Raw genomic sequence first — 23,015 nt, 5'->3', positions numbered from 1 at the left:
TTTTCTCTTTTCTCTTTTCTCTCTCCTCTCCTCTCCTCTCCTCTCCTCTCCTCTCCTCTCCTCTCCTCTCCTCTCCTCTCCTCTCCTCTCCTCTCCTCTCCTCTCCTCTCCTCTCCTCTCCTCTCCTCTCCTCTCCTCTCCTCTCCTCTCCTCTCCTCTCCTCTCCTCTCCTCTCTTTCTTTTTTATAGGAACCATAGTTTCTTGCATCCTTACACATCCAGCGTCATCCAGAATCAGCAAAGCTCAAAGTGAAATCAAATGCAAAATTTTGGCACAGATTTATCAGGTGGAGCAGAGCACACCCCATGAATTCCTGTATTTGTAGCCCTTTTTTTGGTGCTTTATTGATCTGACCCACCAGATCTATTGTCCCTGCAATGCAGCTGTGGTTAGATATACAATACTCCAGTAAGAATGTACTTTTCCACCTAATTTCCTTTTAAAAACACGTTGGTTTTTTCCTTCAGAATAGTTATTTCTGTCCCTGCTCATTTATTTTTCAGTATGCAAGTAAATCCATCAGGGATCCATATGCAGTACACTGCTGACAGGTGTGCAAGGGACAAGTGTGAACCCCCAGAACATCCATCCTCCAGAGGGCTGACTGGCTTCACCTCAGCTTTGCTGGTCACCCCAGGAGCTAAAACTGGCCCAGTCCTTCCCCTGATCAACCTGACAAAACCAGCAGTGTCATGCTGGGGGGTAGCAGCAGGAAAGAGAAGTTTTACACATTTAATAAAACTGCTTTTTCAATGAAGTTTTTCCCCAAATGGATGGGCTGGGAGAGCAGGACATGGCCTGGCATGAGCTGGTACATGTGTTCACCCTCAATAAATGCCTCAGGCCTCTGTAAATGCCTTTCAGGGTGGGTTTGCTTCATTACTGATTGTTCCTAATGCCAGAATTTTTTTACTGTCATCTTATATAAAGCAAAGAAAAAACACCCCATTTCCTTGAAATTCTTTATTTGGAGACTACAAGGCATTGCACAAGGAACTTGAAATATTGAGGGTAAATATAGCAAGAAATCTGATCTATCCAATATAGCAAAACTCTGATCTATCAACATCTTTTTGTGGAAAAAATCAAGAGCTTTGTTCCCATCATGTGAGAGTCAATTAAAGCTGAGGGAGCCAATGCAGAGATGTCGCTGTTCTAATGCATCTGTTCACCCTGCCCAGGCTGGAAACACCACTGAATGTGATCCTGGAGACAAAACAGCAATGCCACTTCCCGAGGAAAATCCATGTATTGGTTGCAGGAGGTGCCAGCCCTGGTGTTAGCAGAGCTGATGGACAGACAGAAGATGGACAGACCTGGTTTAATGCAAGGTTTTTTTTCTCTCTCCAAAACAGGTAAAACAGAGCTGGCCAAGCAAACAGCCAAGTACATCCATAAAGACATCAAAAAGGTAATGGCTCATCCCAGCTTTGTGCTGGCAGTAAAGGGATGCTGGGAGGGTCATCAGGGTGTTCATTGTGTGGCTGTGCTGCCCTGAGAAAGGGCTTCTTCTGCACTGAGAGGGGCCTGTCAAGGTCATGGAGTCACAGACAAGTCTGGGCTGGAAGGGTGTTTTAAGCTCGTCCAGTTCCACCTCTCCTGTCAAATGCAGGGACACTTTCCACTAGACCAGGTTGTTCCAAGCCACATCCAAATTGGCCTGGAACACTTCCAAGGACGGGGCAGCCAAGCTTCTCTGGACAGTCTGTGCCAGGGCCTCACCACCCTCACAGGGAAGAATTTCTTCAATCTTCCCCTGCCCTCTGTGAGTAGGAAGCTGTTCCCCCTTGTGCTGTCATTCCATGCCCTTCTCTTGCAGCCCCTTTAGGCCCTGGAAGGATCTCTAAGGCCTTCTGGGAGCCATCTCTTCTCCAGGCTAAACACCCCCAGCTCTCCCAGCCAATCTCCATGGCCTCCTCTGGGCTCACTCCAACAACTCCACATCCCTGTGATGCTGGACCCCAGAGCTGGACGCAGCTCTGTAGGTGGGCTCTCACCTGAGCAGAGCAGAGGGGCAAAATCCCCACTTGACCCTGCTGCTCACACGGTTGGGTCAGCCCAGGACACTGTCTATGCTCCTGTGTTACCAGAATATTTGAATTGGAAAAATTTAAATGGATGTAACATTTGTGCTTCCTGTTGAATTTTGCTCTAATTTTGACATCCTGTGTTGTGAACATTTTTTTTTACCTCTGTTACTAATATCACTGTAAGTTAGAAGGATAAAATTCCTGAAATCTGTTTTCCATGTCCCCACCTCCACCACTTGTCATATCATGCCAGTATGGACTGTAGTGATGCAACATTGATTTCCTGCTCAAAATTTTAAGTGCTGAAGTGTTTGGTATCCAGAAGCAGTTTGAATTATTTAGTTTGTTACCCAGTGGTTATATTTTAGAGAAGATGGGTTGGAATTATTTCATGGAGGAGGTGGTGGCTTTGCAGGAGAACACTTCAGTGGTGTTTGAGGTTTCTATTCCATTCTATTCTATTCTATTCTATTCTATTCTATTCTATTCTATTCTGTTCTAATTATTTCTATTCTATTCTATTCTATTCTATTCTATTCTATTCTATTCTATTCTATTCTATTCTGTCCCATCCTGTCCTCTTCCATTCCATTCCATTCCATTCCATTCCATTCCATTCATTTCTAACCTGTCCCATTCTTTCTATTCTGTTTCTTTCCAATCTATTCCAATCTATTCTATTCCATTCTGCCAATTCTATTCCATTACAATTATTTCAATCCATTCAATTGCAATGTATTCTACTCTGTTCTGTTCTGTTCTATTCCATTCCAATATTCTATTCTATTCCAGTCAAATCCATACCATTCCATACCCATCTTTCATTCTGATCTGTTCTGTTCCATTCTGTGCCATTCTATTCAATCCCAGTCTTCCATTCCATTCCATTCCATTCCATTCCATTCCATTCCATTCCATTCCATTCCATTCCATTCCATTCCATTCCAATGGAATTTTCTTCCATTCCATTTTCTCCCATTCCATTCTGTTACATTGCATTCTCCTCCATGTTTCACATTTAAGCCTCTGCCTCCCTGTAAGAGGTACTTAGCTCTCTCCCACATGGAGCCAGGGGAAAGAAGGAAAGACAAGCAGAGCTGTGCATAGATGAATCCCTCTTCCCCACATCCTCCAGCAGTGAATGGACACACAGTGCAGCAACACACGTAGAAAGAACAAACTGAAACCAGTGCTGTAAAAACAGCTCTTCTGGTTTCTTTTCCTCATGCCTCTATAAATGCCTTCCAGAAGCCATAAATCCTGCATCTAGAGCACCTTCATCCCTTATCCTGCACGTGGAACTGCTCCATGGCCAGACATCCAGTGGGGAAATCAGTTAAACCCTGAGTGTTGTGTTAATTTGATAGCAGCAGGAATCTGAGGTTTATTGGGAATGAACCAGGTCAGCCATTGGGCCCCTTAATGAGGGATTAGGCTCTGATGAGGGGCAGCAATTCACAGGAACTGATGGATTAAGAAGGGAAAACCTGAAATTGTCCCCCTTTCATTTGCAAGACAGTCAATTTTTCCATCTTGCTCTGCCCTGGGCAATTTGTAGATATTTTAATAATTTTCAGGGAAATTTTTGCATGGGAATATTTTACCCAGAGAACCTTTGGCTGTCCTGTCCCTGAAAGTGTTGAAAACCAGGTTGAATGAGGCTTGGAGCCACTTGGCCGGGTGGAAGGTGTCCCTACCCATGGCAGGGGGGTTGGAACGGGATTATCCTAAAGGTCCATTCCAACCCAAACCATTCTCTGATTCCATTATTTTCCCCAGTAACAAATGACAGGACTAGAGGAAACTGCCTCAAGTTTCAACAAGGGAGGTTTAGGTTAGATATTAGGGGAATTTTTTCTGCTCAGCACTGGAAAAGACTGACCAGGGCAGTGGTGGAGTCCCCATTCCTGAAGAGATCACACATGTGGATGTGTGGATGTGGCACTTGGGGACATGGGTTGGTGCTGGGCTTGGCAGTGCTGAGGGAACAGCTTGGCTCTGTTGTCCCAGAGGGCTTTTCCAACCCAAAGGGTTCAGGGATTGTGTTCCCTAATTCTGGGATCCCTGTGTGTCTGTGAGTGTGCCATGTCCACATGTCCAGATGAGATGTGTTCCCAGACATGTTTCATGTCTCGTTCTCCCTCATGGACAGAGGTTGTGGCTGGTTGACTGTCCCAGGATGATGCTGGGAAGTTGAGGCTTGGCTTCTCCTTGGTCAGCTGGATGACAGGATCACTGTGGGTCCTTTCCAACTGAAATATTCCTATTCCCTCCCCTTCCCTCTCCTCCCTTCTTTTCCTTTCCCATCTAGGATGTGGATTACAGCTCCATGATTACAACATTCAGTACCTGCAGTGAATCATCAGCTTTTCAGATGCAAAATGGATACTTGGGTGGATGCTATAAATTCTCTAACACTATTCTCTGTTCTAGGTGATCACCCACAAGTCCAGTTCTCCTCAGCTTTATGATTTTTGCTGGATTTTTGTGGAGGGGTGTTGCGTTCTTCTTGTGATTGATTTCTAAAAAGCTGAACCACAAAAATATCTATTTTATTTGGGAAATTTCAGCCCTGTCAGTACTGCTCCAGCTCTGGCCGCGAGCAGATTGATCAAATCTCATCCTAAATCTCTTGCAGGGTTTCATCAGACTGGACATGTCGGAGTTCCAGGAGAGGCATGAGGTCAGTAAATGGGCTCTGAAGGGAGCAGCTTCAAATTTAATCCAGAAAAAAATGGGCATTTTGGTGTCTCAAGGTGGGAGCACAGCAGAACAACAGGAGTTGCTACAAGTTGTGCACTAAATTGCAAGTAAATTGCCAGAAAAGAACCTTAATTGGGTGTTGTGGTTTAGGCATAGTACTCCCCAGTTTAGTGCTCCCACTGAGACACTCCAAACCAGGAGCCTCTCACTCCCTGCCTCCCCTTGTCCCTCCCCACAGCAGTGGACTGGAGAGGAGAACTGGAGGCTCAAAAGGTAAAGGCCGTGGGTTGAGACAACAACAATTTACTGGAAACAGAAATGACATAAGAAAACAAGCAAGCAACAATATTAAAAACAAAAGCATGTAAAAGAGAGAGAGAGAAAGAGAGGCTGTCCAAACCCAGCCATGCCCTCCAGCTCAAAACCAGCTACTTCATGTATTCCACATCCTTCTGCTGCTCTTATTTGACCAGAAGGAACCCATTCTCCCCAGAAGATTCCTTTCCCTCTGCTCCATGGCATGAGGTAATACAGAATATCCTCCAGGTTCAAGCCTTGCCCCTCCCTTACTGCAAAAATTAACCCTGTCCTGGCTGGAACCAAGACATAGAGGAAAATTAGGAGCAGAGACAAAGGAGCAAGGAAAACTTTATATGTGTCCAGTGCTATGAATTCCCTTGGGGTGGGGTCGGCCCTTGGGGAGAGAGCAGCTGAGAAGAGATGATGGAATCCAGAAGATCATCTTGAACAGCCACATGCTGTTCATCACCTAACATTGCCCAGGCAGGCACAGCTTGCCCCAAACCCCTTATCCCCAAAACATGGCTAAGTCTGGTGTGGGATCTTTGCCTCAGCCTGCCTTCCATGTAGGAAAGGAGGAGAATCCAACAGGATACAGGACAATGGTGCCAGGTGCAGCCCTCCCATCACAACTTCTGCCCAGTTCTGGTGCCATGGGAGGTCCAAGGTGCCAAGTTTTCTGTGATCCTTGCCAAGGTCACCCCTGGACCTGAGCCCTCCCTTTGGTGAGCTCTGTCTCCCCAAAAAGTAGCAAGGTCCTAGCAATGAGAGTGGTAAAACACTGGCACAGGTTGCCCAGTGAAGCTTTGGCTGCCCCATCCTTGGAAGTGTTCAAGGCCAGATTGAATGGGGCTTAAAGCAACCTGGTGGAGTGGAATGTGTCCCTGTGTATGGCAGCAGGGCTGGCACTACATGGTCCCTTCCAACCCAAACCATTCCATGGTTTGGCTGTGACTTTGGGTGACATTCAGACATGAGTAGAAGTAAGATGCACCAAGTTATGTGTCAAAAATTGTCATTTTGCCAAAACTTTCCTGTTGTCAGAAATACTATTCTGTATAAACTTCTAAATTTCTAAATGCTTTTTAAAAACACCATGGCAAGAAGTGATGACATAGGAAAAGTATTTTACTTGTGGCTTTGATTCTGCACCAGTACCACCTGCCACTTACAATCCTTTGAATTCTTCCTCTTAAAAGGCTAAAAGGGATGAAAATAGGTCTTGGACATCTCAGACAGGTTGCTCAGACCCTGTATAGCAAAGCAGGGCTGGTGCCTTCCCACCTGACCATGCCTGCTCCTTGGATTCTGCTGGTTTGAGCTCTGGGCAGGGAACTGCTTAATCCTTATTTTGCTTAATTGTTGCTTATTAAAATTATTTTGGTAGGTGTCACAAAGAACATAGAATTTGTTTTGTCAGAGTGGTGGTAGCCTGATGAACTACCAGAATGGCTTCATTCCCACTGTCCATGGGTCAGCCTTCACCTTTCCTGTTCCTTCCTCCCAGGTGGCGAAATTCATTGGCTCACCACCCGGCTACGTGGGCCATGAGGAGGGAGGACAGCTCACCAAAAAGCTGAGGCAGTGCCCAAATGCTGTGGTGCTCTTTGATGAGGTGGACAAGGCCCACCCTGATGTGCTCACCATCATGCTGCAGCTGTTTGATGAGGTAAGTCACGTCAGAGGTTAGAATCAACACAAGGGACATGGAGAAGGGGACAGTGGGAGGTGAGAGGGGTGACAGATGGAGGAGTTTGGGTTGGAAGGTACCTTAAAAGCACAAATAGTCCACCCCTCCTGCCATGGGCAGGGACACCTTCCACTAGGCCAGGTTGCTCTAAGCCATGTCTGACTTGGTCTTGAACATTTCCAGGCATGGGGCAGTCACAGCTTCTCTGGGCAACCTGTGCCAGGGCCTCACCACCCTCACAGGGAAGAATTTCTTCCCAATATCCCACGTAACCCTGCCCTCTGGCGGTGTGAAGCCATTCCCCCTTGTCCTGTCTCTCCAGGCCCTTGTCCAAAGTCACTCTCTATCTCTGGTTGATTTTGAAGGTCCCAGTCTGTCCTCAGAGGCCTCCAAACTCCAGAGCAACATGCTGGAAGATTTTGAAGGGTTTTTTTTTGTTTTGTTTTAAGGATTAATAACACCATTTTTCTTGCATAGATCATCACAGTAGCAGTTCAATGTGAAATCAATTCCTGTACCAGGAACTTGACAGGGCAATAACCCAAATGTTAATCTCAAGCACCCAACAAGGATTTGTGTCATTGTGCTGGATCTCTGCTGTTGGAGATGGATTGAGGAAAGAAACAGCCTGGGGAGATGCTGCTTTTTTCCTTATTTCCCTATCTTTTTTTATATTATTAATCAAGAGCACTGGTGCTTTGGAGGTTCCTGGATTGGTTTGGGGGGCTGAGGGTTGATGTCACTTCAGCAGTGGTGGTGCTGGGCAGCCCTGGTTTGCCAGGAGGTCAGTCCCACAGGGATGAGGAGCTCTGTTACTGAGGTCACTCTGTTACAGCCATAACGTGGTTATTTGTGGGCTCTGCCCAGCCCAGACCTGTGCTGAGCTGAGCCTGGGGCTTGTGTCAGACCTAAAACCATCACAGGGAGGTAGGCAGAGGGTCAGAGGCTGGGGAGTTACATATGGGCAGCCACACAGTCATGGAATCATTGAGGGTAGAAAAGCCCCCTGAGACCATCAAGTCTAACCCTTCCCTCAGCACTGCCACATCCACACAGCTTTTAAATCCCTCCAGGGATGGGGACTCCCACACTGCCCTGGGTAGTCTGTACCAAGGCTGGACAACACTTTCAGGGAAGAAATATTTCCTGATACCCAACCTGTTCCATCCCTGGTGCAACTTGAGGCCCTTTGTTCTTGTCTGTCCCTTGTTACCTGGGAGGAGACCAAGACCCCCATTGCAGATCTGTCTTCCTGTCAGGGAGCTGAGGAGAGCAAGAAGTGCCTCCTTCTCTCCAGGCTGAGCAAGGACATGGTTTGGCCCAATCCTCCTCCTGGAGGCATCTCCCAGTGCTTCCATCACTTCTGTCCTGGATGGGGCAGGCTGGGACCATGTGCAGGAGAAGTTCCTGCCATTCATGGAGAGACAAGGACTTCTCCAACCTCATCCTTGCTTCCTTCCACCTCAATCCTTGGGTATCCCTTCAAAATTAAATTGACTCTGGGGAAAAACAGGAGCCATGTTCTTTTTCCTGGTGTTTTGGCTATGTCCTCCAGCACCTGCTGACAGGGCTGGTGTCATCTTGCTGTTGTTGCAGGGCAGGCTGACAGATGGAAAGGGGAAGACCATTGACTGCAAGGATGCCATCTTCATCATGACCTCCAACGTGGCCAGTGAGGAGATTGCCCAGCACGCGCTGCAGCTCCGGCAGGAGGCCATGGAGATGAGCAAGAAAAGGATTGCAGAAAACTTAGGTACTGGAGCTTCGCTCTTCAAACCCCTAAAGAACCTCCCTGCTTCCTAATACAACTTTGGAACCAGCTCAGCCATCCCTTGGCAGGGGGCACACCCAGACCCTTCAGTCCCCTCTCCACTGGTCCCAGCTGGTCCACATGGCTTGGGAATGCTCCTCTGCCAAGAAGTCAAGAAATCCCAGAAGGGTTTGGGTTGGAGGGGACTTTAAAGACCATCCCATTCCAACCCCCTCCATGGGCCAGGACGCCTTCCACCAGACCAGGTTGCTCCAAGCCCCATCCAACCTGGCCTGAAACACTTCCAGGGAAGTGAGCACAGGATGAGAAAGGCTGAGAGGTTGGACAGAGCCTTAAAGATGCAGTCTTCCTCTGACAGATACAATGTCAAATAATGAGGATTTCAGAGCAGGTGGGTTGAAACTGGATGGTCTTTAGGGTCCCTCTCAATCCAAACTCTTATGTGATTCCATGACTCTGTTTATCAAATCACTCTTCATTTTCTTTTGAGACCCTTCCAAATTCCTCCTGCAAAAGACTGTGCTTGGTTCAGGTGCTCATATGAAAGAGGAAAAGTTTTGTTTCCTCTCAGTCCTTCCCAAAAGAACTGAGCATAGTGAATTTTACTGCACTGTGGAATGGGAGCCCTGGCCTCATATATCAGGCTCCTGGAGAAAAATTTCTCAAAAATAGTGAATTAGGTAATAAAAGGGGAATAAGGAGAGCAAGGGCAGCCTCTGAGATTGAAAATGAACAACTTGATGTGCAACATCCAGTGCCTTTGGGGGTAGCTCTGAGGATATACAGATGGATGGTGGTGCTAGCACCAAGGACTGTCCCTTTTGGGCCATGTTTGTCACATGGAGAGAGGAAAAGCCGGTTTCCATCAGGTGCTGCTGTGCCTATGGAGAACCAGGAAACCATGGACAGTGACTGCATCCTTTCTTTCCTCATCAATTTAAAAAAAAACTTACTTTGGGGTTTTTAAGATCCTTTTATGATCTTAATTGTCTGGATGCCACATTTTTCTCAAGGTATCCAGCAGCCTGTGCCATCTCAGACACACATTCCTGCATCAGCTCCACAGGAGCAGGAAAAAACATTGGATTTTGTCATCAAATCTATTTTCCAGCTTCTTTCTCCCAGTCTCTTCCTTTTGCTTTGGAGAAGTGGCTGTCGACACTGGCTTAATTCCGAATCTTTAAACTTCAATCAGGCTGGGTAAAGGACAGAACACATCATCAACTGAACCTTCCAGAATTACATTTGAAAATGCCACAGTTTCCCTGCTCAATGAGGAGAGCATTGAATTTTAATTTCTGGGACAGTACAGCTGCAGCAGGAGAGGAGCTGGGGAGGGCATTTGGGCACAGCAGCTGCCCTCAGTTGGGTTTCAAGGAGCTCCTGCCCATTTTCTGAGCTCTCAGTGTGGAGGTGCCTTGGCAGGAAGTCACTAAAGTGCCTGGCAGGGAGATAAATGGGAAGATAAAGGGAAGGAGCAGATTCTTCAGTGGGCTCTGCATCTACCAGTGGCAGGAGCAGATATTACATATGGGAAATGGGAATGCTGGTAGCAGTGCTGGCTCCTCTGCCTTTCCAGCTCTCCTCTGCCAAAACACTAGGACTTATTGGCATCCTTGCCCCAGAGAGAGGGGTTGGAACTAGATCAGGTGATTCCAGAGCACCTCTTTGGGCATTAGGGGGAATCTCCTCACTCCCTACAGCTGCCTGAACAGAGGATGCAGCCACTTGGGCTTCAGTGTATCCTTCCAGGCAACAAGTGACAGGACAAGAGGAAACAGTCTCAATTTATGCCAGGAGAGGTTTGAGTTGGATATTGGGAAAATGTACTCCCCACAAGTGTTGTCCAGCCATGGCACAGGCTGCCCTGAGCAGTGGTGGAGTTCCCATCCCTGGAGGATTTAAAGATATGTGGATGTGGAACTTGGGAACACATTTAGTTGTGGGCTTGGCAGTGCTGGGGAATGCTTGGACTCAATGGTCTCAGAGGGCTTTTCCAACCTAAACTACCTGTTGAGAATCCCTTCTGCCACTGCTGGTGAGGGGCAGCATCTTCATCAAGGCTGCAAAGCTGGGACAGGGTCCCAGCACCCAGCATGGGCCTGTGTCCCCTGCCCAGCCCTCCCTGCCTGCCAGGATCTAATCCAGAGCACAGGAATCTCCTCCCTGTGAGCACCCCGGTGTCAAACAGCACATGGAGGCAAATGGGGTGGAATGGGTGAAGCTGTGGGAAGAACTGGGATGATGAAGACAAAGAGAAAGACAGCACTGGAAGGAAAAAGGGTGATGCTGCAGCCAAGCATGCAGAGTGTCTGGGAGGCAGGATTTGAGAGCAGCCAGACCCTGGCTCCATCTGCAGTCAGCAGAGGGAAGTGGACTGCAGCCTGAGCAGTGCTGCAGGCACCCTGAGCAGGAGTTTGGTGCTTCCTGAGAGACCACAGGCTCTTTCAGTTCTACAGCCCCAGAGGGCCAGTGTGCTCTGTGTGACAGGTCATTGGCTGCTCTGGAGCCCAGCTGGGCTCTTCAGCTTCCCAAAACCCCTGGGAGCAACTCCTGTGGGTGCAGAGCAGGGAGCAGAGGCAGAGCCAGGGCTCTTTGGCCATTCAAGGGAGCCACATCAGCACAGGATGTTCCCCTGGAGCGCCCCAGCACCAGAACTGCTGTCCAAGTGCAGGGACACCACAGTGCCAAAGCAAACTGCTGGCACATGTGGAGGTCCCAGGTCTGTCCTGCAGCACCTCCCAGAGCCTTCCTTGCTCTCAGCTCACCAGACAGAGATGGAGCCACTGTCCCACTGTCCCTACTGACACCCCTCTCCACTTCTCTTGCAGAGGATGTCCAGATGACCGACAAGATCACCATTTCCAAGCAGTTCAAGGAGAAGGTTATTCGCCCCATCTTGAAGGTATGGATTTTCATGGCTCAGGTTTCAGGTGTCCTGAGCTTTGGTCCCAGACTCCCTCCCTGTTCTTCTCTACCAGCTATGAGAAAGGGATGTAACCCCACTATAAATGTTGGAGAGGTCAGAGCCCAGCAGAAATAAATCACACCTTCTTTATTCTTGGAGTGGAGCCATGGTGTAAAGGAGACTCAGGCAAGAAGTGCTGCAGTGATTTGGGGGTTCTCTGTTCTCCCAAGGTCAGGAAAGCCTGACTGCAGTGACATCCCCACAATCTTCAGTTTAAGATGTTTCTGTTGCTGTCCAGCTCCATGGTGTGGGGGTTGGATGGCTCTTGGGAGCTATGGGAGGTGGGATGATCCCTGGGGAGCTCCTTCTGCAGTGCCACTCTCCCTGCTGTTCCCATCAGGGAACATCCCTGTCCCTGCTGACCTCCTCCTCCTCCCTTGTTCTTGCAGGCTCACTTCAGACGGGACGAGTTCTTGGGCAGGATCAATGAAATTGTCTATTTTCTCCCTTTTTGCCACTCAGAGCTCATCCAGCTGGTCAACAAGGAGCTCAATTTTTGGGCCAAAAAGGTAAAAAATCATCAGTGGCTTTAGAGGAGACTTGTCAGAATAACTCCAGAAGAAATCACTTGTGGAGCATCTGCCCTGGGGTCATCATACAAGCTGTTGAACTTGGGGTGCTGGGGAGAGCTGGGACCTCTGGGAGCAGCAGAGATGGTTCCTCTTGGACTGCAGCAGGGATGAGCTCCAGGCTGCCTTCATAGATGTCATTTGTCTAATTGGGCTTTGCATGTCTGAGCTCTCTGAGGGCTAAATGGGATTTTGGGGTTCCTTTGTTGTGGAGGAACTGGCCTGATGGAGCTCAGCCCTTCTCAGCCCCCCAGTGCAGCATCCTCACTGCTCGAAGAGAAGAGTGCCAGGCTTGCTGATGAACATCCATAATTCTTCTTCCTTTTCCTCCCTCCCCCCTGGCAGGCCAAGGCAAGGCACAACATCACCCTGCAGTGGGACAGGGAGGTCATGGACGTGCTGGCTGATGGCTACAACCTTCACTATGGTGCCCGCTCCATCAAACACGAGGTGAAGGCAAGAGGGAAGTTGGGGTGAAGTTTGTGAAGTCATCTCCAGCCCCACTGCCCAGGGAGAGCCAGAATTGGAAAGGCATCAAAAGAGAGATGGAGTCATGGAGCAAATCCAGAGGATGTCATGGAGATGCTCTGAGGGCTGGAGCCCCTCTGGTGTGGAGACAGGCTGGGAGAGCTGGGGTGTTCATACTGAGCAAGAGAGGGCTCTGGGGAGACTTTAGAGACCCTGCCAGTGCCTTAAAGGGCACCAAGACAGCTGGAGAGGGACTTTGGACAAGGGTCTGGAGTAATAAATTAAGGGAAAATGGCTTCAAACTGGAAGAGGGTGGGATTAGATGGGATATTGGGAAGAAATTCTTCCCTGTGAGGGTGGTGGGGCTCTGATACAGATTGCCCAGAGAAGCTGTGGCAGCCTCATCCCTGAAGTGTTCAAGGCTAGGTTGGACGTGGCTTGGAACAACCTGGGATAGTGGAAGGTGTTCCTGCCCATGGCAGGGCGGTGTGGAATGTTAACAAACTTTGAAAAGTCATTTTCAACCCAGATCCTTCTGTGAATTCATGACTGTGTGGGTCTGACTGTCCTCAGCTCTGGGGAGATGTCTGTGGTCTTGTGGAGGAAGGGGCACACCCACACTCCAGAGACAGGGAATCGGTGGGATGAGGAAGAGGTTGCATGATTTTGCACTGCCTGAGGGTGGGGAGGAGCTGGCCATCTCCATGGAGACTCTCCACAGGGATTCCCTGACGGAATCTGTCTGTCCCTCAGGTGGAGCGGCGCGTGGTGAACCAGCTGGCAGCTGCCTACGAGCAGGACCTGCTGCCACGGGGCTGCACCCTCAGGATCATCGTGGAGGACTCGGACAAGCAGCTGCTGAAAACCACAGAGGGCTCTTCCCCCAGCACAGAGAAATGCAAGGTGCCGACCCTGCGGCTGGAGATCGTGGAGAAGGACCGCAAGGCCCGGAAACTGGAGATCCAGGCGCCGCTGAACCCCAAAAACATCACTTACTTCTTGTGAGTGCTGGCCACTCCCAGTGACAATAAAACACCCCAGGAGCTGGAGCGAGGGGCCAGAGAGGGCAGAGCCACAGCCCTGCCACGCTGGGCACGGACACAGACATGGATACGGACATGGACATGGATACGGACGTGGACACGGGCAGGAGCTGCCCTGGGATGGGCATGGAGGGCTCCAGGGGTGCAGCTGTGTGTGACAAGGGGCCCTGGTGCCATCCAGGGATGGGGCAGTGGATGGTCCTGGGCTTTCACAGGGTGCTGGAGTTTTTTAAGGAAGGGGGAAGCAAACTGCGGACCATGTGGGAATTTGTCATTCCCGTGGGAGGGGGCTTGCTGGGTCAGCTGGGCTGGCAAGGTGAGGAATGGGAACTGAGTGAGGATAAAAGCCACCAGGCACTTGCTCTGTATTGTCCCCATTTCTTTATGGCAATAAACATGCTATGTGCATCCAACCCTTTGTGTCCCCACAAGGAGCAGCTGTTGACATCACCACCCTCATCCCAAGACACTCCTGGGTTTCCTGCTCATCACCAGGAGCCAGGAATGTCACCAAGAGTGGGGAATACCACTGGGAGCTGGGACCCACTGTCACATCTCCCCAGCCCAGCCAGGCTGGGTGCAAACCCCTGACTGAATCTTTTTCTGATGACCTTCTTCCAGGAAATATTTAATATCTCAAGTGGAACTGAGCTGTCCAAGTTGTCCCCATGTCCCATGGGGGCTCCTTCAGGGAGCTGCTCGTGGTGGAACTGGAGACATGGTCACTACTGGGGCCGCCCCAGACAGGGTTTCAAAGTGTAGAACATGAAATACATATGGAAATTGAACCCTCCCAGGACTAATGAGCCCCAAGCCACTGTCCCTTGGGATGCAGATAGGATCCCCATCCCACTGCTACCCCTACCCTGATGTTCCCAGGAGGGTTTGGTTCTGGAGCTGGTTCCTATCTTCCAGGGATACAAGGAGCATTGGTGGGGGATTCCTTGAGCCCCCTTCCTATCCCAGTGGCTTTTTTTCCTGGTTTAATGCCAGGGGCTGGAGCAGGATCCCATCCCTGGAGGGAGTGTCACCAGGCTCTGCTGGATCCTCCTAAGGTCAGATCCAGTTCCAGCGGTGCACACAGGTGTGCAGTGAGCTCTGCATGTGTGTGCATGGCAGCACAAAGGTGTAACATGTACCTGTGCATGGGTGGGCACCTCTGGGCACACCTGTTCTCTGGCTGTGCCCTCAGATGTGCCCTGCCCTGCTGTGCTGTGTCACACCCTGTCACACCATGCTGTGCCATCAGTCACACTGTGCCATGTCGTGCTGTGCCAGGTGACACTGTGCCATGCCAAGTCACATCACCCTATTCCATGCTGTCCCAGTACACACTGTGCCACCCTCCACCATGCCACATCCCACCATGCCAAGCTGTGCCAGCCCCATGGATCGCAGCCCCACAGGAAGGAGCCACATGGGCCCTCACAACCCTTGAGGTGGTTTCCTTGGTGCCAATACAGTAAATGGGCTTCCACTGCCAGGGAGAGTACCTGGGAGCACGGGATCTGGGAGAAGAATCTTCTTTGGCTGTGCCAGACCCATTCAGTTCCCCACATGTGAACCTCATGCTGGCACCCAATCCAGGCAGGGCACAGGGTGGGGGCTCAGGACACCCTGGAGCACCCCAGCTTTGTCCCCAGAACAGAGTGGCAGTGGGCAGAGGCCTCCAGCACCACTGGGGGCAGCTGTGGGGCTGAGGGAGCCACCAGGACTTCCCAACACATCATCTGGGGCACTCCATGGGGGGATGAAGGCTGGAGAGTGTGGGTGGCAATGATGAGGTGGGTGCTGTCATCCCAACCGAGCTGGGGCTAGAGCTGGGGGAGTTTGGGGTGTGACCAGAGGGGATCTTGTAGGGGGGTCCCTTTAGAGAGGGTCCCATTGGCACAGGATCCACTGGAGGGGGTCCACCCATCAGAGGGGTCCCATTGGAAGGAGTCCCCCATCAGACTGGAGTCCCTTCAGGACAGTCCCTTTGGAGCCGTTCTATCATAAAGGATCCCGTTAGTGAGGGTCCCATCAGCCCCCCCGACCAGCTCTGGGGGGACCCCAACCCACCAGGTACACGGACGTGTCTCCAAGCAGCTCCCAGCACACGATGGGATGGAGGGATGGGGGTCCCTGTCCCCATCCCCACCACTGTGCTCGGCCCTCCCCGCTGCCAGTGCTGCCCCTTCGGGCACCAGCCTTTACCCACCCGCACTGGGCAGCACCGGGGCCACTGCCAGCACCCGTGTCCCTGCGTCCCCCACAGCCCGCAGGGATCGCCCCCATCCCACGGGAGCCGCGGGCTCTACCCCCGGCTGCGCCCCATCCCCTCCATGTTCCACCACCTCTGCTCTCCCCCTACATCTCCCTCCTCCTCCTCCTCGCCCTCCCGGCTCTGCCCGTCTCTGGGTAGCACCAGCAGCTCCTTGCGTGGCAGATTGCTGCCTAATTAGTTTAGAGGAAAAACGTAATTGAATTAACTTTTCACAGCTCCAGCAGCCCGACAGTGGGGCCTCGCTCCGCGCCAGCCCCACGCCCTGATCGAATTAACTTGTTTAGCAAGCTGCCCGCTCCGGCCGCGCAGCTGGGCAGGGCGCGGGGGGGCCCCGCCGGCACCCACCGGGGCCGGGGGCTCGGCCGGGGGAGCGGAGACCGAGATGGACCGCGGGGGAAGCGGGGCTGTTCCCGGGGAACGGAATCCAGCAGGGAGCGGGACCCTTTGTGGCCTGAGATGGGGGCAGAGCGCAGGACGGGCATGGGGCAGGGCACGGGCCAGGAGACAGAGGGGGAGAAGGGGCAAAACGTGGGGCAGGACACAAGATCGGATATGGGGCAAAACACAGGGCAAGAGACAGGGCGGGATACACGGCAGGAAACGGGGAAGGACACGAATTAGGACAAGAATATCGGGGAGAAGGTGGGACAGGATGCGGGGCTGGATACAGGGCAGGACATGGGGCAGGACAGATTCGGAGCGATCCCACAGGACCCGGCCGAAGTCCGTTCTTCCCCCACCCCCCCGCTCCCCTGGGGGACCCAAAGCCCTTCATTGGGCACAATTAGACTTTTAAATCCTCTTTAGTGAAAGTGTTTGTCTTGAAAATGTCCCAAATCCCGCCAAATCCTCCCGCATCCCCCCTCCCCACACGCCCCTCCGGTGCCGCTGAAAGGGGCGAGAGCCTTTGCCTCGGTCCCGGCAGGGGGCCGGGGGGATGGGGGGCTTTGAAATTCATCCGGCTGAAAACTGGGGAGGGGGATTGCAAAGGCCAGAGCCCCCGAGGAGAGAGGGGTGGGGCTGAGGGCCCCTCCAAAGCCGCCGGCTCCCCCTGCACCCAGGGACGGCGGAGGGCACCCGGGGACAGGGCGTGGTGCTGTTGTTTGCCCTCCTGCCCCTGGGATGCTCAGCACCAGAGGCATGGCATGGCATGGCATGGCATGGCATGGCATGGCATGGCATGGCATGGCATGGCATGGCATGGCATGGCATGGCATGGCGACAAGGAGGGAGATGGGGATCAGTTTGGAGACGCACACAGGATGGGATAGGGATGGGCACAGGGACAAGACCAAGGACCGGGATGGGATGGGATGGGATGGGATGGGATGGGATGGGATGGGATGGCGCTGGCGCTGGGGACAGGGATGACACGGAAGGATGGGGATGGGATGGGGATGGGATGGCGCTGGCGCTGGGGACAGGGATGACACGGAAGGATGGGACACGGGGGGAAGGTCCAAGCGCCGGTGCCAGGGCAGGCCCGCCGAGCGCTGCTCCGGGGGTGCCCAGGGGCCGCTGTGCCCCCGCCCGCCCCCAGCCCCAGCAGCGGCCGCCGGAGCCGCTCCGAGGCGGGGGGTGCTGCGCCCACGAAGGGTTAAGGGGGGCGGGGGGCTGAGGGGAGGGGGGTGTCGGCTCCGCCCGCTCCCGCCGTCCCCGGGAGATATTGTCATGCAAAAGCCCCCGGCGAGCGCAGCCTTTGTCCGCGCTCCCCCCGCCGGTATATTAACGGGCCGGGGCGGCGGCGGTGGCGGGGGCGGGCGGGGGCCCGGCGGGCAGGAGGCGGCGGGGACGGGCGGGCGGCAGCCGGGGCCGCACCGGGCTCGCCATGGACTACTCCTACCTCAACTCCTACGAGTCCTGCGTGGCCGCCATGGAGGCGAGCTACGAGTTCAGCCCCTGCAGCCAGGCGGGCTCCTTCCAGTACAGCCCCATGCGGGGGGGCTTCGGGCCTGCGCCCGCCTGCGCCCCCCTCGCCTCCGCCAGCTGCGCCCTGGGCGCCCTCCGCGACCACCAGCCCTCGCCCTACTCGGCAGGTAAGGGACCGGGACCCGCCGGAGCCACCGCGGGCAGCCCCGGGACGGGCGTCAGGGAGCGGCCGCGCCGTCGGGGCTGGCCGGGATCGGACCTGGCGGGGGACCGGGGCCAGCGGGGCTCGGACCGGCGGCTGCCGGGGACGTCGGGGCTCCGTGCCATCGCTTGCCGGAGCCGTCGGTCTCCCGTACCGTCCGTGTTCGATGCCGTCGGTGCCGGTGCTGGGGGCTCCCGGAGCCGCCGCTGCCCTGCGCTGTTAGAACTCGATGCCGACGGTGCCCGTTACTGCCGGTTCCCGGTAGCGCCCGTGCCCGATCCCACCGATTCCCGCTCCCGTTGTTGCCCAGTACCGGCAGCGCTCGGTGCTGTCGGCGCCGATACCATCGGTTCCCGGTGCCAGCAGTGCCCGTTCCCGGTGCCGCTGGTGCCCGGTACTGTCAGGATTCCTAACCATCGGTACCCGGCACTGCTGGCGACCGATATCATCGGTTCCCGGTGACCCCAGTGCCCAACACCGTTAGTGCCCGATGCCTCCGGTCCCGGGAGCTGTCTGTTCCCGGTGCCGCCGGTGCCCGTTCCTGCGAGTTCCCGGTGCTGTCGGTTCTCGGTACCGCCAGTGCACGCTGCCGCTGGTGCCCGGTGCTGCCCGTCCCCGTTGCCGCCGGTGCTCGGCGTTTCATGCTCGGTGCCGTCGGTAGCGGCTGCTGTCGGTCCTCGGTGCCGTCAGCTCCCCATGACATCGATTCCCGGTGCTGTGGATTCCCGGCACTGTTGGCGCTCGGTCCCACCGGTTCCCGGTGCTGCCGGTGCTCGAAGCCCGGGCTGGCCCTGCCCGGCTCGGTCCCTCCCGCCGCCCGTCCCGGCTCTCCCCGCTCGCCTCCGCCGCTGGGGATGAGCCCTCCCAAGCACGGCCGCGGATCCCCGGGGGTCCCCGGGGCTGTGGCGGCCCCAGAGCGGGGCTGGGGAAGGTCCCCGCCGCTGCAAACCCCCTCCCCGCCCCGCATTCGTTGCACCGCGGAGGCGCTGAGTGTGGTTCCGCCGATAACGAAGGAGCTGCCGGCTGGCACCGGCCCCGCACTGCCCCGCCAGCCCTGCTCCCGCCCCGGGGCCCCGCGTCCCCCGAAGGAACGAACGAACGAACGGGGCCGGGGCTGCAGCGGGGAGCAGCAATTCAGCCCTGCCCTCGCCCTTCCGCCCTGCCCGCGGGGTCCTGCCCGGTTCGTCGTGCCCGGCTCGTCGTGCCCGGTTCACCGTGCCCGGTCCATGCCCTGAGTCATCCTGCCCGGTCTGCCCCTTCTCGGTTCACCGCAGCCCAGTTTGTCCTTCCTGGTTCATCCTTTGCCGATTCCTCTGCCCAGTGCATCCCCCTGCCCGTTTATGTATTCCCCGTCTATTTCTTCCTATGCGATCTTTGCCCAATCCTTCTCTGCCCTTCCTTTCCCTTCCCGATTCATCCCTACTCAGTTCATCCTTCCCGGCTCATTTATCCCCGGCCAGTGTCCCCTGCCCAGTCCATTCCTTCCCGTCCATTCCTTCCCGGTTCATCCTTGCCCGGTTCATCCCTGTCTGATCCATCCCTGCCCCATCCATCCCTGCCCAGTGTCTCCTGCCTGGTGCGTCCCTTCTCGCTCCATCCCTTCTCGCTCCATCCCTGCCTGATTCCCCCTGCCCAGGTGTCCCCCCAGTGCCGACCACAGCCCTCCCGGCTCTATTGACTCTCCATTTCTTCCCCAGTTCCCTACAAATTCTTCTCGGACCCGTCTGGGATCAACGAGAAGCGGAAGCAGCGGCGGATCCGCACGACGTTCACCAGCTCGCAGCTGAAGGAGCTGGAGCGGGTCTTTGCCGAGACTCACTACCCCGACATCTACACCCGCGAGGAGCTGGCGCTCAAGATCGACCTCACCGAGGCGCGGGTGCAGGTCAGCCCCGGGGAGGGGAGGGGGCTGGGGCTGGGGATGGCCGTGGGAGGCTCGAATCCCACTGGAGCGGGGACCCCGACCGTGGGATGGTGCTGCTCTGCTCCCTGCATTGGCAGGGCGGCAGGCAGGGACTCGGCCTCGGCACTGCCGCAGTCGGGGGACACACTGCTGGACACGCTGCTGTCACCTTGCTCTGCTGGAGCTCGGGGGCACAGCCTGACCCCCAGCAGAGTGTGGGCATTGGTGTCACAGCACCGTCACTGCCATCAATGATTTAGGGCTGTCCCAAACACCTTGGGGTTGGTGACAGTCCCGTAAGGACAGAGAGTGGCCCTTTGTGGGTGCAGTGTCCCCTGTGTCAGTGCAAATTTCTCCTGGCTGAGTCGGGACAGACACAGAGGCCCCTGTAGGTGCAGATCCTCCTGTGTGAGTGCAGACACACTCTGCTCACACATGTGCCAATGCAGACCCATCTTTGTGGGGTCCTTCTGTGTGGGATCCCCCCCGTGTCAGTGAATGCTCCACTGTGTGGCTTCAGACCCCCTCGGGGAGCGCAGACCCCCCCTTTGTGAGAACATCTGTCCCCATAGAAATGTAGGACCCGTAGGAGTGGGGTCCTGGCCTCTCCCTCCAGGGGGATGTAGGGAGTGTGGACCCCCCTGTTGGCACCAGGGGGGCCGGGGCTGTGGGCTGTGGGCTTTGGCCGCACCAGGGGCAGGTGTGGGGGCAGTGTGGTGATGTCCCCTCCCCATTTCCCTCCCCTGCAACACCGGAGCGCACGCCAGCAGCGCCTGGCGCCAGCCTCACAGATCTACATTATTGTGGATATATGGATCCCTCTGGAGATGTGGAAGACATTTTCCCCGAGGGAATGCAGGGTTGTGAACCCCATCCCCGAGCATGGGAGGGCTGCCTGCACCCACAGGCTCCCCGGAGCCCCAGGGACTATGGCAAGGGGTGCTCCCACCCCCTCCATCCCCCTCCAGGTGTGGTTCCAGAACCGTCGAGCCAAATTCCGCAAGCAGGAGCGCGCCGCCAACGCCAAGGGTGCCAGCGGCACCGGCAGCAGCGGGAAGAAGTCGGAGCCACGCTCCTCCTCAGAAGACGACGAATCCAAGGAGTCCAACTGCAGCCCGACCCCCGACAGCACGGCCTCGCTGCCCGCCGCCGCCCTGGGCAGCCCCGGCGGCAGCCTGAGCCCCAGCCCCGGCGCGGGGGCGCCCCTGGGACCCGGCCATGCCCCCCAGCCCCTCAAGGCGCCGCTCTGGCCGGGGGTGGGGGCCGGCAGCGGAGCCCCCAACACGGCCGAGCTGCTGAAGGCCTGGCAGCCCACCGAGGCTGTGCCGGGACCCTTCTCCGGCGTCCTCTCCTCCTTCCATCGGAAACCGAACGGCATCAAGACAAACCTCTTCTGATCGCCGAGCCGCCGGATCCGGCCGCCCCCCGAACCCCCTCGGCCCCCGCCCCGCCCCCTGCACCCACCGCCCCCAGCACGGAGCCACCGCGCCGCTCCAGCGAGCGGGGACAGGCAGCGGGACCGGCCCTGCCCCTCCCGGACCCTGCGTGAGTGGGGGCAGCTCCCGGCGACACCCGTGGGTGCTGCGGGACCGCGGGGGCGCCGGGCGGGGACACCAGCCCCGTGCTCAGCCAGCGCGGCCCTGGCAGAGCCTGCGGGTGGGGGAGATGCGGGCCTCCCGCAGCGCCGCGGGTGCCCCAGCAGAGCCCCATCGATGGTCGGTGCCGCCGGGCTGGGGGCAGGATGCACTTTATGGGGGGCTCTGGGCTCACCGGGGGGGGGCAGCGCCGGGCACTCCGCTAGGGAGACGGCCCTTGGTGCGGGGAGGAGCTGATCCCACCCAGATCCCGCCTGCTGGCATGGATAACTCCGGCAGGGAAGCGGTCACCCACCCCAGCCCCGAAGGCTGTGGGCAGTAAATGCGGGGCTGGGAGGTTCAGCGCTCGCTGCATCGCTGCCAGGGGGGACAGGGAGCCAGAACTGCCGGGGTGAGGTGCCCCCCTCGGGAGGGTGATGTGGGATGGAGCCCTGGCTGTGGGATGGGATGGATCCCTGGCTGTGGGATGGAGCCCTGGCACAGCCAGTGGGATGTCTGGGAGCAGCCAGGACCCCTGGGGCAGCAGCAGGGTGGGTGCTCCCACTGAAGCTGGCACCCCCCGCACATCCCCCAAAGTTTCCTGAAGCAGGGGTGGTGCTGGTGGTGCCCAGCCACCCACGACACCCTGCTGCTGTGCTGGTGGGTTTCAAGGCACGGTGAGGATGCTGGCAGCCCATCCATGGATCCCTGTGCCCCCTGTATCCCTCCCAGCTCCCCCGAGGTGGGTTCCCCACTTTTCTTTCATTTCTTGGTTTTCTTTTTTTTTTTTTTTTTTTAAACCATTCTGTAATTTATTACCCATGTTTGCAAATGCCACTAATCCAAATTAAACTTAATTTATTGACAGTGCTGCTGGCCCTCAGCCCCTGTTGCACCCCGACCCCACCAGGGGTTGCAGGGGTGGGGGGGCTGCACAGTCCCCACCCCTGGACCCTCTGAAACCCACCAGAACCCCCCAGGTGATGCCACAGACCCCCAGCACCTCAGGGATTATTTTGGGTGCCCCCTCTCCAAGACCCCAAGAAGCTGTAGGACGCTGAAGGGGCACCCCATGGGAAGCCCCCTCAAGTGGGGTGAGGAGAGGGGTGCCCCACCCAGCCCCTCTGGCCTCTAGGGACCCTTTCGGGGGTGATGATGAAGAAGCTCTTGGGGGCATTGGGATGGTGACAAGGAGCATGCCAGGCTGTTGGGGGAGTGGTCTGAGGTACCCAAATGGGCAAGAAGGGGACAAGGGACCTGGTCCCCACCTTGCTGGGGCCAGTACAGCCAGCTTGGAGGGGTCACAGATTGTGCTGGGACCCAGCTCTTCCCCCTAGGTTCCCACCTTGCCCCCCTCCCCACGTCGAGAGCTCCAGCACACCGATTGCATGAACATGATAAAAACCACTCCAGGTTTACAAACACCTCCAAACACAGGAGCTGGGGTTTAGTGGGGGGAGTTCACCCCCCCAGTAACAGAGGGGGGAGGTTGGGGTATGCCAGGGGCACCTGGCCCATCCTTCATGTCAGCCGGAGTGAGGGGTGGGGGGTCTGGGGTAGCATCACCCCCACCCCCCCGAGGACAGGGAGAGCCTGGAGGGAGCATCCCAGAGGGGAAAGCACAGTGGGAGCAGCCCTGCCCTGGGGACCCTCCTGGA

At 55.7% G+C, this 23,015-nt stretch overlaps 2 protein-coding genes across 2 annotated transcripts in view; both read left to right on the top strand.

Moving 5' to 3' along the window:
* Nucleotides 1-13,950, top strand: part of CLPB (ClpB family mitochondrial disaggregase) — a 73,821-nt gene extending 59,871 nt beyond the window's left edge. Inside the window, exons 9-16 of the mRNA XM_058045770.1 lie at nucleotides 1,357-1,412; nucleotides 4,670-4,714; nucleotides 6,542-6,703; nucleotides 8,321-8,477; nucleotides 11,327-11,400; nucleotides 11,853-11,972; nucleotides 12,378-12,482; nucleotides 13,254-13,950. Of these exons, the coding sequence (XP_057901753.1) occupies nucleotides 1,357-1,412; nucleotides 4,670-4,714; nucleotides 6,542-6,703; nucleotides 8,321-8,477; nucleotides 11,327-11,400; nucleotides 11,853-11,972; nucleotides 12,378-12,482; nucleotides 13,254-13,505 (971 nt within the window). The 3' untranslated portion in view covers nucleotides 13,506-13,950. The remainder of the gene's footprint in view (nucleotides 1-1,356; nucleotides 1,413-4,669; nucleotides 4,715-6,541; nucleotides 6,704-8,320; nucleotides 8,478-11,326; nucleotides 11,401-11,852; nucleotides 11,973-12,377; nucleotides 12,483-13,253) is intronic.
* A 3,687-nt stretch (nucleotides 13,951-17,637) lies between these two features.
* On the top strand, nucleotides 17,638-21,180 carry PHOX2A (paired like homeobox 2A). Its single transcript, XM_058045772.1, has 3 exons — nucleotides 17,638-17,845; nucleotides 19,578-19,765; nucleotides 20,752-21,180. The coding sequence occupies exons 1-3, from the start codon at nucleotides 17,638-17,640 to the stop codon at nucleotides 21,178-21,180; spliced, it is 825 nt and encodes a 274-aa protein (XP_057901755.1).
* Nucleotides 21,181-23,015: the final 1,835 nt, after the last annotated feature.

This window comes from Melospiza georgiana, chromosome 2, assembly GCF_028018845.1.
Source record: "Melospiza georgiana isolate bMelGeo1 chromosome 2, bMelGeo1.pri, whole genome shotgun sequence".
Classification (NCBI taxonomy): domain Eukaryota; kingdom Metazoa; phylum Chordata; class Aves; order Passeriformes; family Passerellidae; genus Melospiza; species Melospiza georgiana.
This window is presented reverse-complemented; position numbering and strand designations above follow the sequence as displayed.

Bases quoted from the DNA above. Each gene is read 5' to 3' on its own strand.
- PHOX2A (XM_058045772.1), top strand. From the start codon at position 17,638: ATGGACTACTCCTACCTCAACTCCTACGAGTCCTGCGTGGCCGCCATG. The intron at 17,846-19,577 runs GTAAGGGACCGG...TTTCTTCCCCAG, and splicing joins GCCCTCGCCCTACTCGGCAG to TTCCCTACAAATTCTTCTCG. The intron at 19,766-20,751 runs GTCAGCCCCGGG...ATCCCCCTCCAG, and splicing joins TCACCGAGGCGCGGGTGCAG to GTGTGGTTCCAGAACCGTCG.